Below are 12,830 nucleotides of genomic sequence, written 5' to 3'. Positions count from 1 at the left end.
GAGGTACTAAGTAATAGGATGATGCTACAGCAACATATCGATGATCTGATGAATATAGATCCAGATTCAGATTGACATGGGTTTGGGTCTGTTGCCTATGTAAGGGCAAAAGGAGGTCTGTAGTTCCGTGGTTCGTGAGTGAGGTTCGATGGTTCCGAACCCGTTCAATAAAGGTCGTCGGAAATAGACGATTTTGGTGTCAGCAGACCGCAAATGACGAGTGTAGTGTGTCTGAGTGTTTTCGCATAAATCGATCAATGGGAACACTCCATATTTAAGGATTTTGTTTGGACCTTCGGGTTCCATTTTGTGTACGGCAGCCATTTTGTGTGGTTGCCCTCACATAGGCCGATGACTGCGGCCGAACGAGTCCTTGAGACACGTATACCTTAGCTGACTTTTGAATGACCTGGCCGAACTGACTCCTTGCCCGAGGCCGACCTCGCTGAGCCAGTTCCTTGTTAAGCAGCTGGTCTGATAAAGATCAAAGAGTAGGACATGCCCGAGTTTACGGTACACTGCACCCACCTTTCTATCTCACTTCCAATCTGTTTCTGCCCTTCCTTTACTACATAATCACTGATTTGGGTTGAGGGTTTTATGATGGGTTTGTCCGGCCTGATCCGACAAGAAACTTGGAATGTGCTTGGTCATTTCTGGTGGGCTGAACAACGGAAAGTGGGATTGTCGTCATACGCTACTTTTGAAATGTCACACTGTCATTGCTCAGTTTGTATGAACCAAATGTTAATTTAGAATGTTGCCTGAGGCTTGATTTTTGGCATAAAAGACAATGCCCCGCTCATTGAATTTGTGCAGTCTCTAGCGAACCACCCGTGTGTTCTTCGTAGATCTCTGTTCCTGGTTGCAGCCAATAAACTTTGGTCTTTGACGTCATCAAGAAGTGTCCCGTGTCTCTGTTTGGCAAGACAGGGGAACTCGAAGGCATTGGGCGGTTTCCCGGACGCCGCTGGGTTCTAAAACCCGGTCCTTCAACTCAGTATAGTGCAACAAATCATCCCTGTAGGAATATCTTGGCACTTCAGCTGAAGTGTAAGGCTTTGGTCATTGGTCACCGTCCTGTTCTGGATCAACACTCACCCGACCCTGCTCCTGCTCACCCTCCATGACACTTGACTCGGAGATCTTTCAATCGGCAGCTGAGACCTCAACATTTTGACTGACGCCCGGTGGAGCTACCTCATGAGCTAAAGGGAAGATGGGCTATGGATTTCCCTCCTTGACCATCACCTACCCAGCCGGTCTTTTGGCAAACTCTCCTGCATCTCTCTACTGGACCTTTCTCCCTTCTCCTCTTCACCATACCCCCTACCCCCTCCTTTATACTCTTCTCCTCTTTCCTGCAATTGACTTTTGCCCTCACCCATCCTTGCTCATAATTCCCACCGTGACTATCCACTGTACTTTCCTCTGGGAACTTTCCCTCATCAGTAGCTATCTGACTGATGCCCGATGGAGCTACCTGTTTAGCTATTGGGGTGATGGGCTGTGGATTCCCTCCTCGGACGTCACCTACCCAGTAGAAGGGTAAGAGTGCCTTCAAGGGACTTTATTCAATCTATGTTTGTAAATTAAAATTATTCAGAAAAGAACCAATTGATCGTCCTTGCAGTGAATTAATCCTAACAATCAATTTGTGAGTGATCAGCTTTGATGAGCGTTTTCTACAATTAATAGTCAGGTTATTGGGATACTGTGATTCACCCACTATTTCCCTGCGGGCAACTGCGACAGAAGTCTGTAAGCAGACTACAATATTTCTATACAGATTTGAACTGATAACAGTCCTGAGGATGGTTTCATCAAATAACTGCTAAGAAACCGAAACATCGACAATACACCTCATCCCTTTCTTTGTTTTACTCAATGTGTTTTGGGATAGGTGTTTTTTAGGTTCTGTTGAGTCACCTAGTAAATTTATTTTTATGTGTACCCACAGTCCTAAAATCTTATTTACCTAATTATCTGTATATGAAGCTGATTTTCTTCAATGAATTACTTGATAAAAACATTTTTTTCGTATACACCTTGTGTCTTTGTTTATATGTTATATGTTGATAACACAAATTGATTGTTAGGATTAATTCACTGCAAGGACGATCAATTGGTTCTTTTCTGAATAATTTTAATTTACAAACATAGATTGAATAAAGTCCCTTGAAGGCACTCTTACCCTTCTACCTTTATTACCCAAGCCCTCAAGGGTATTCCGGGTTGCTCACTTCCTTAATAATCACCTACCCAGGAGGTCTTTGGGCAGACTTCCTTTCGTGTCTCGAGCCGTCTTTTTGTCTCTCCTGCCGTCTTTTCCCTCATCCTCCCCCTTGACACTTCCCACTCCCTCTCCTCTCTATTTATCTCACCTTTCTTTAGGCCCAATTTATTGCATACGTTTTTTACCTACTGTGTATTTGTTTTCATTCTCTGTAACATTGTGTAGCCTAATATAAAGTGCTCTGATACCTACGGGTCTAGCCAGGACTATATATAACTCATAAATAACGTTCCTCTGAACTTCTGTATGACCCTTGACGACGCCCCATGGGCATCAAAACTGTTTGTACTCACTTCGATGCACGAGCAACCTTGGCCAATGCACGGTGGAGTTGTCACATGCAGCTAAAGAGAAGTCTGGCCCTGGTTTCACCCCTTAGCCGTCATCTACCCTTTCGGACATCTGACATTGTTTTCCCAGTTTCTCTCATTGTGTATTCCCTCCCTCCCCCTCCTCCTCCTCCCCCTGTGACTCTGATTCAATTGATGTAACCTGTAACTCACTGTAACTCATGTAAAGCGCTCTGATACCTCCGGGTCTAGCCAGCGCTATATACAACTTTTCGAATAAATAAATAACAATAAGGCTAACGAGAACTAACTAAACTAGCCAAGTTTTTAAAAAGTTTCTGCGGCCATCCATGAATGGGAAACAGCTGTTAACACTTTCCAATTAAGTCAAAAATTGGAGAAAGGCCAGCAAGATAGGCATCTATGTTTAACAGCAATCACAGGAAGAGGAAAGACAGATTTGCCATCTTTGAATGTCATAGTGCTACAGCACTATATGTAGATATTTCAGTTTCATAGCACATATCGCTTTATTTAGCAATTGCTGGGGCAGAACCATTGATGTGACCTGACAGAGCTCCTGGCCCACTAAAATTTCAGTTTTCCCATGTCCTTTAAAGGCATAGACTGTTAGGTTTTCTGGTGCAAAGTCTTGTTTCAGAAACCTTTCGCTGGAGCACATCCCTCCATGGCCACCGACTATTGAATGTTGGAAGGCCCACCTTTTTTTGAAGAGTCTTATAATGTGTATTTTCTGTGTTCAGAAATAGCACACAAAGTAAGAACCAAGGTAAGAATATGGAATGCAATGCCCACTATGCACATTAAGGACATTTAATTGTTGTCTCATATAAAAAAAAATTTTATGGAAAGTGTGGCTTCAGAAGCACTGTCATCAGTGACAAGCAACATTTAAACTTCATGAACATGTTGTAGAGCCCCCACTTAGTTTACAGTGGATGATAACAATCTATTCAAGATTCTTGCAGGTAGGCATGTTGGCCGAGGATAGTTAAAATCATCGACATGAAATCATTCGATATTGAACCAGATGGTCTTCACCTTGCAGTATCATTCAACCTCTGAAGAGGGCCGTATTGGATGCAGTCAAATTAAAGGTTGAGCTTTTTTCAAACAAAAATTCTGGTACTACATAAAGTTATTTGATTTGAATTTGAGTTTGTTGAGAAGGGGGGATATATTCCTGAAAATCTTACTGATTGAATATTTGCCACTTGTACCAAGATTCTGGAATGCTGCTATTAATTAGGGGTTCATACATTGATCAATTATTATTAAAGTGGTCAAGGTGTATGGAAGCTAAGGGGTAGGGGTGGGTATTGCCAGGCCTTCACTGGCCAAAGCCCCTCAAATATCCTCTCATCGGTGTCTCAAGAATTCAAGGTGAGAAGATCAAGGATTTGTATTGCCACATTAAAAATAACATGCCCCCCCCCCCCATAGAACTGGGAAACAAGGTGGGATAGCTCTACCAGATGCTGATGTCTGCCATTGACGTGCAACAGGTTACCTGCCTCCTAAACTGCCATGTGGTGTGCAAAGGTTGTGCCTCCACCCACATCTAAAGCGACCCCTCGTTAACTTATACCCACTCATGAAGGGACTTAACCTGAAGCTTTGGGTCAAGATCTCCTGACTATGGTGATGCTCTGGTTGCAAAGCCTCTCTTGTGCCTGACTCAAAAGGCACATCTACTACTAGAAAGAATGATTTAGCAGCTCAGAAACCGTCCTCTAGTGGACAAGTTTTTTGCTTTTCTGCAGTGAGAGGGGTCTGGAATTGAGTGTTAGCAAGACAAAACTCATGGTCTTTAACCCATACAGAAAGGTGAGGATGAATACCATGGTTAAAGAAGCTCCGCTTGAGCAAATTCAAGAATTGGTCTATCTGGGGGTCTGCCTAACAAATAAACTTAGTTGGGGGTCACAGATTAACAGGGGTTCCATGGAATTTCAGCAGAAGAATGGTGCTGCGACAAAGCTATGGAAGAAGACCCAGGCCAGGCCTTATACCAGCAATGGAGATCTATAATATAAAAGGTAAAGGTGCAGCAATGTACAGGTCAGAGCTATGGGGCATGCAAGATTTGAACCTTTTGTCAAAGCCGAAAATAAGTTAATCAAGAATCTCCCACAGAAAGACACTGTCTTCTCCAACTCTTTGACATGGGCATTTTTCCGCTTAGCTTCACCTTGCTCTCCAGACACAGGATTTATTAGCACAGGCTGTGGTCCACTGATAAAGGAGCACTGTAGGGACTATATCTGGGAGCGAGAGATGAGGAGTATTAAGCCTGGTCACTTGACCGACACATTTTTAGATTGGGGGACTGCCCAAGCATACGAGTCATTTATTGATTTCATTCTGGGGGACCATGCTGAACAACTATTTCTGAAGTGGAGATATTGTGTACTACCAATTAACCCCTTCGATGCTCATGAGGGAACGGTTCCGTCATGAGCATCGGTTGAGCTGTGCTCATGACGGAACCGTTCCGTCATGACCACACCCATTTCTATTAGGGGTCAGCACCGGGCGGTAAATCGTACTGCACCGATGTGGTTAACAGCTTCACAGCCAACTGGGCGGTTGATAAAGCCTACAATGGAAGATGCCCCTCATTTAATAAGGAAAAAGAGACACTTCATCATTTTGCCTTTTGCTATAATGCATATTTCCGTCCATGGGAATGGCTTAAGCCAATATGCAAGCTCCTGATCTTTCGGCAGTATTCCACCACACCCAAGGTTTAGTTTACAGATACTAGAGAAGCAACTGTTATTGCAGTATCGAAATATGTTTATGCAGCATGGCTCATTCAGCTTCAAAGGTAACATATAAGAGGAGAACTTGTAAAAATAGGTGTCCTCCAATGACTGGAGTTCCACATTTGAAATGTTATAATCGTTACAGTACCTTAGAACCGTCTTTAAGAAGTCATCAGTTAATCTTCACTAAAAAATCACACTTTTTGGTTCAGATAGGATGGCAATGCGACTTCTTTTAGTGAATTGGATTTGATGCTAGTTTATTAAATTTTCCATTGAATCTTTAGTATAACATGATGATGGCTATGCTTTTTAAAATAGCATTTTGCAGTTTTACAGATTTTTGTTTTAATTGTATTTATTTATAATGGAAAAGTATTGTCTGTTTCGTTGTGGTTTGATGGATCCTTTAAGATCCAAAATAAACTAATGATGATGATATTATCATACCGAACTATAACATCACTTTTAACCTTTGATTTTTTGCAGTGAATTTCCAGTTTTTTTTAACCTAAACTTTACTAACCCAGCCAAATGGGGTTTGGGCATAGGGCCTGGCTGCCCAACACCGGTGTGTGGCCAACCCTGTGCCAGGCATGGCCTTTGGTCATGCACTGTGTGACATTGAGTGAAAGTCCTGGTGTAAGGCCATACCATGTGTGCAATCCTTTCTTGATTGGCCAAGCCCAACCGGGGCACGGCCTTGGACCATGCGCTTGATGGAGTTCGGCGCACTGCCTGAACCCACCCCTCTTGGGGCACACAAAAAACACCACCCGTTTATTTACGGCACCACGGACTGTGGTTCCACTGCAGAATCTCACCCCAGCTCCAATGATCGACACAGTGGCTCCCCGGATCTGCTGCGCTGCAGAGTCAAACATTTGTTTTTCATTTACACCAGAGGGCGGATCATCTGAGACCCCATAACTGCACCCAGGGGGGTCAGGGTACCCCTACCCTACCTACATATGCTTTTAACCACATGCGCGCTAGTGGAATTCTCAGTCTATGCTGAGATTTTAAAAAACCCATGTTACATGACGAGCTGGGCTCGTCATCAGCGTGCGAGGAGGCTACACCATGACGAGCCCAGCTCGTCATGAGCCTGGAAGGGGTTAAAAACAGTTTTGTTTAGAACACTGGGACAGAGTCTTCAAGTCCTAACATGGCAGCCACAACGTTTTCTTCAGGTTGTGGTCAGCCAATACGATCACTTGGTCTGAGCTCGTGGCTCCACAGACTCCGCAGTGGACCCGTGATGGTACCTAGGCTGAAATATAGATACATTTTGAACCTTAATTTCACAAAAACTACTGAAAGTATTTACACCAAATAAGAAATTGCACACTTTCTGGGTAAAGATCTGGCTTTCTGCGAAATGCTTTGCAATTCTGTATAGCTGTTTTTTTCTGAATCGCTGTTCAATTTATTCTCGACCTCCATTTGACAGATCACTTGGAAACTTTCAAGAAAGGAGCTAAGCTGAATGGGACTGGTTTTGTTTTGTAAAGTTTCATGAAGATTCATCAAATGGCGGCGAAGTCATTAGCAAACCAAAAAATCAATTTCCTATGGAAACACATCCTAGCTATAACTACCCAGTTGTATAGATAGCTTTAGGGTTCATAGATGTAAAGTTAAGACTAGTACAGCTGTACTTAACCATATATACTTATTCTAATCACTTTGATGGTTCTGTTCACCATCCTGCCTCTTGATTCCCACAGGACTTCATCACAGGAAATAAAGGTCCTCACCTGTACTGGATCGGACTAACAGATTTTCACGAAGAAGGTACTTGGCAGTGGTTGAATGGATCTGCACTGCAAAAAGACAGGTGATATTACCACAATGCAAATTGTATTTATTCATCTATAACTGCAATACCGAGGCATTCATGCACTTGACATAGAACAACAACGATGATAACATATTAGAGCCACAAATTCGATGCGATAGAGACATACAACAATTGTCACTTTCAATCGAGTGGATCAAGCAAAACATACAAGAATAAATCATGCCCAGTGACAGTGGCCAGTAGAGTTGATGCTCAAAGTGAGAAATTAGTTACCCGTTATTTACAGTTAGTGAGTGCAGAACATCCTCCAAAAGTGAAGCTTGTCCCCTCTACCATTGACTCACTCCCTGATACTCTCAAAAAGGCCCTCATAAATGTGGTTGACTTTAAGCACCATCAAGATGGATCTTAGAAGTGTGGTATCAAGGGATTCTGTTAATAGCAAATTATCATATACCATTAAGACTGGTGTGGGTTTGGACAATTAGGGGGATTTAAAAATGTCATCTTTTGCTGAAGAGGAATTTTTTGAGTGGTTATCCGAACAACAGCAGCATTTGATGAGGTTGATGCCTTCTAGGCACATTTTACAGAGTTTAGGGTTATCATTTTTTTCCTCTCATATATGTGTGTGAGTCATTGAGTATAACTTATATACTTTCAGTGAAAGCTTTGGAGTAGGAGTAGATGCCCAGTGGGCCCATAATATCATAATGGGGGGGAATAAAATACTGCAAATTATAAGCCTGTTTATATAGTGCAACTGCAAACCCAGCAGCATGCCAGACTAAAACCAAATCCCAATATTTTGCACCAAGTAAACACTACAAGCTTCTGTATTGTTTTGCAGTAATAATACCTAAATGCTTCATTAATATCTTACGGTATCTCGCCAAGTACCAAGGAGCCTCATGCCGCTTTAGCAGTTCAGTTCGAAATCTCAAGTCTTCCCATCCAGCCATCCTGTTTTGTTCGTAGTGTCGTACTATTTCAAATGTGGAACAACAACATTTACAAAAGAGGGAGAAAGAGAGTTAGGCCCCGATTCTTGGCTGTGGAGAGTATTATCCTCATCTAGAAATCACCATTAGTCCAGGGTGAAGTATACATAATGAGTTTTGAACTTGTAAATGAGGCATAAAACACTAGGAGCCAGATGTACGAGGTGCAAAATAGCACCTCCCAAATTGCGAGGAGCTATTTGGCATGTACAACAGTGTGTTTAACACTGTTTGCGATTCCCAATGGGGTCGCAAATTGTGAGGCTCATGAATATTAATGAGCCTCTCGCAATTTGCGAGCCTATTGGGAATGACAGGCCCTCCCAAGGATGGTGACCTGCTGGGCTCACCAGACCACCATGTCTGGGACTGCTTTTAAATAAAGCAGTTTTTTTTAAAAATGCAGCCCGTTTTCCTTTAAGGAAAATGGACTGCATTTAAAAAGAAAAAATGTAAAAGTTTTTGTTCCATTTTTTAAGGGCAGGTAGTGGTCCCTCGGAAGTCTAAGTCGTGGATTGTGCTTAGGTATGGCTTGCTATTTTGACTTTTAGAAGTATTATTTAACTGGCAGATGGTGGGTTTTGTTCTCTTCTGTGTCTCCCGTGGAACAATGTCAAGTCCCTTTTGTTTTGCTCTTGGAAGTGACAAACTGAATTCATGAGGAGGAGTAACCCTGGTTCCTCAGTACTTTTGCAACTGACTTCCAGCTTTCATTTTGTCGTGGAAGAAATCCACATCCAAGAGCTTAGGGTCCAGATCACAAAAACATTTTTGACTGGTGCTATTTCATGTCCTTGGTAAGTTAATGTAGAAAATGGAGTAAACAAATTATAATACCATACTTTGAAAGCAGGCCTCTCGAGACGTTAATGTATGACAATAATGTTTGTGCATATTTGTTGTGTAGCATTTTGTTGTAGTGGTGATGTGTTCCGTTATTGTTTTATTCTGCTCTGTTCTTTTACCATTTAAATGGGATATTGTTGTGGTGCACTGTAATTATTGTGCTGCTGTTTTGGCTGTTTTGTTGTGTTGTGACCTGTTATGCTTTGATTGTGTTGTTATGTTGCTCTGTGTATATCATTGAGCTCTGATCTATGGATTACTTTATATGTGCCATCAAATGTTGCTACATTTCCAGTCAAAGCAGCACATGCCTATGAAGCCTGTCCCAAGCAGCCGTTTACAAACATGTTGGGTTATGAAATAGTGCTGCTCCAGCTCTTCCACTATTTAAGACACCGGTCAGACCAAGACCGTGGCAAAGATCATACCTTAAATTAGCATTTGCCAGGCCTACTTTATGTGATACAATCCTAAGTATTGAAATATTTTAATTTAAACAACATTTGGATGTCTTCTGAACCCTTTAGGCTTGGAATGTTACTACAAATAAATGTACCTGCAGCTATATCCATGACTAACAACTCCCAAAAGCTGCTAGCAAAGGAAAATGAAGCATACAAAGCATGTGTCTCATTCTTGCACAGCTGTACATTTACACTTGGCTTCTCCAATAGGTAGCTCGTGAGCTACTGGTAGCTCTCCAATTATGTGTAAGTAGCTCGCCTGTGTGCTGCCTAATATTTAGAGTCTTTTGCTTGCTTGAATTAACATATGTATACCAAACTATTTAAAGTGTGTATTTTCAGAAACCATAATTTGAATGATAAATCATGCAGCATTGGGAGACTTATTACTAATTGGCTTATTACATACCTTGGTATTATTATCTGCAGCTGTGTTTTTAATGTAGTAACGCTATAGAGACATTTCAAATTGAAAAAGCCTTTTTTACATTACTGCTGGTAATCCTGCACTGATGTTCCCTGCACTGAGGCTAGTAATCTTGCATACGTTGGCACTAATGTAATCCTCTATGGTGTGTACAACACTAATAAACTTAGTAGCTCATGGTGATTTTCATTGAACATAAGTAGCTCTCCACTGTAAAGGTTGGAGACCCCTAGGAATCCTCAAATCTGTTCCAGTTTATGCTCTTAACCGTGGACTAATCACAGTTGTTCATATTGAATACTGAAAATATTTTGTGAATTCCCTCATCACGTGCAAGAATATACATGCATGTATTCTCACAATATCACATTTACTCACTAGGTTAATTTCCCTCATGAAGAAACCTATTCCTTCACAAATGTTGGAAGGTGTTATCTTACCCCTAACATTCTAGTCCTTGACTGGAGTAAATTGCTGACCTTTTCCAGGATGTGCAGATGTCAGTTCATGATTTGTGAATACCCTCAAAAGTGTAAGCTACAATGTCCATGCAACAGTGAATTAAAAATTCTTTCATTTGCTGTGCACGTTAATAGCAGAGTATAGTTTATGTTTATATTTACTGTATGTTATCTGTATCTCTTTCTCGTCCCAAATGTTGCTCTGTTATCTCATATTTCTCTGCTAACGTTTAGTGTTTCGCACTGCAATAGTCTGCAGTATCTCAACATAATAAAAGTTCAAGAAGGAAGATCTGTGGTTACGATTGATCCTCTAAGATGTCTTTTAGTTTTTGATAGGCATTTTCAATGTTAAATAGAAAAAGCTGTAGCCAATGTACCAAAATTTGCTTTGGTAAAGAGAGACACTTGTGAGCTGAGAGTGATGGAGAAAGTGTTTGTAAGTGCATCGGAGCAATCTGAATGAAGCTATCTTTTGTCTGACTCTTTTCCTGACAGATTCTGGAGATGTGATCAACCAGATAAAGCAGGTGACAGAGCTGAAGGAGACTGCGCTACTCTTGGAAGTGCACCTTGTGATGGAGATTCAATCCTCCAGAACTGGAGTGATGAGAAGTGCTGGGAGGATCACAGATACATCTGCAAAAAGAAGGCCATGGAAATCCAAAAGGAATTTGTTCTGTAGAAAGGAATACAACTGAAATGCTGCACAGTACACTCACACACACATGTATGTATGTGCATTCAGGCTTCAGCTGTAGCAGCTCTGTACTTATAGTTGAAGTGCTTAGTCCAAAGGAAAATAACTGTTTCATGTACTAATAATTTGTGTGTCATATGATGAATCTACACAAACGTTTGAAACAATTAAGTTCATCAACCTAAAGGTAAAATCTACTACAGATTTGTCAAGAGATCAAACATTATTTGGCAATAATATAAAAGACGATTCTGACTTAAATTATAGCATTTTATCTCTGCTGTTACCTTCACATTAAATTCAGAGCCACTGGAATTATGCGGCAGTGGAGGGCTAAATTATGTGGCAGGGTTGACTAAATTATGCAACAGGAAAAGGCAAATTATGCTTTTTAATGTGGCCCATTTTGTGAAATCATTATGTAATTATTTTGTCATTTTTACAGTTCTTAAACTAGTCCGGGCATAGGTTTCACATCATTAGCACCAATTTAACACCCAAACATAGCAATAAACAAAGAAAGGTAACCAGTCACATTTTAGACGGTCCTTCAACTGAGTGGCAAAGTATTTTGCAACATTTTTTGTAACTTTTGAACCATTTAAGCACAAAACAAGTTTTGTTTTCTAAAGTTTGCAGATTAGTGAGTAGATTATGGATAATTAGGCAAATGTGACAAATTTATACTTAAGCATACAATGCCACAGCCATAACATCGCTTAATTTCAAAGGCCCTGATTATATGTGAGGTCATGAGCAGGGCTGGAGTAAGGGGGTTGCCTGCCTCACCAACAATTGTAATTTTCAGTTTTTTTATTTTGAATTGTAATCATAACTTCTGCTTTGAATTTGCATGAATATTTTTTAACACTTTTAATTTTAATTGCGATATTGTGATTACAGTACCATGGATTCCCTTTATTAACATGTTTACCAATTAAAATGTGTGCTTTTGTGTGTTTATGTAAGTGTTGATGTTTAAACTCATAAAGATATACATACGCATATATGCTACATTCAAAGTAACAAGTTTATATTGCAAATGCTATTATGCGGCATTTAGCTGAAAAGGTTATTTTGTTCAACCATGGAAATATTTTTTTTGAAAACAGCAAATAATTTCTGGACAATATGGTTTGGTTATCTGAGGAAAAAAGAAGAAAACAAAACTTATATAGAATTTTAGAAAAACGCGATTTGCAGTGTAAAAAACCTGCCTATCGATGGATTGATTTTAAAGCTGTTTTTTTCTGGTTAAAAATGCATCAAATAAGACTGTCAGTGAATGTGGAACATATTGATTCAAAATGTGGTCGTCCAATGACACATAATCCTAGTACCCCTGATAGTAGCATAGTGCTGTATAGTGGTTTGGTTGGGGCCGGACATTATGGTGATGAAACTATATTTCATGGGTACGTTTGGCATACTTTTCTATATTTCACGGATCCCTGTGAAATATGGGTTTTTATGCCCCTCACATTATGTGCAAAGAAAGCACGCACACACACACTCACACACAGACACATACACACACTCACGCACGCACACACACACACACACACCCACCCACACACACACACACATATATATATATATATATATATATATATATATATATATATATATATATATATATATATATATATATATATATATATATATATATATATACTACTATTATAAAGAGAGAACTTGCACCTTTGAGCCAGGTAAACTCGAAAACTACACCACCAATCTGAACACCCAAGA

The 12,830-nt window shown here is 40.5% G+C and overlaps 1 protein-coding gene across 2 annotated transcripts in view; it reads left to right on the top strand.

Annotated features, from left to right (window-relative positions):
- LOC147673373 (natural killer cells antigen CD94-like) overlaps positions 1-12,490 on the top strand; it is an 88,569-nt gene extending 76,079 nt beyond the window's left edge. For both annotated transcript variants that reach the window (XM_086946349.1, XM_086946348.1), the window contains 2 exons: positions 7,106-7,215; positions 10,877-12,490. In XM_086946349.1, the coding sequence (XP_086802475.1) occupies positions 7,106-7,215; positions 10,877-11,063 (297 nt within the window). In that variant the 3' untranslated portion in view covers positions 11,064-12,490. The remainder of the gene's footprint in view (positions 1-7,105; positions 7,216-10,876) is intronic.
- The last annotated feature ends 340 nt before the right edge of the window (positions 12,491-12,830 follow it).

Source organism: Lissotriton vulgaris, chromosome 12 (assembly GCF_964263255.1).
Source record: "Lissotriton vulgaris chromosome 12, aLisVul1.2, whole genome shotgun sequence".
NCBI lineage: Eukaryota > Metazoa > Chordata > Amphibia > Caudata > Salamandridae > Lissotriton > Lissotriton vulgaris.
This window is presented reverse-complemented; position numbering and strand designations above follow the sequence as displayed.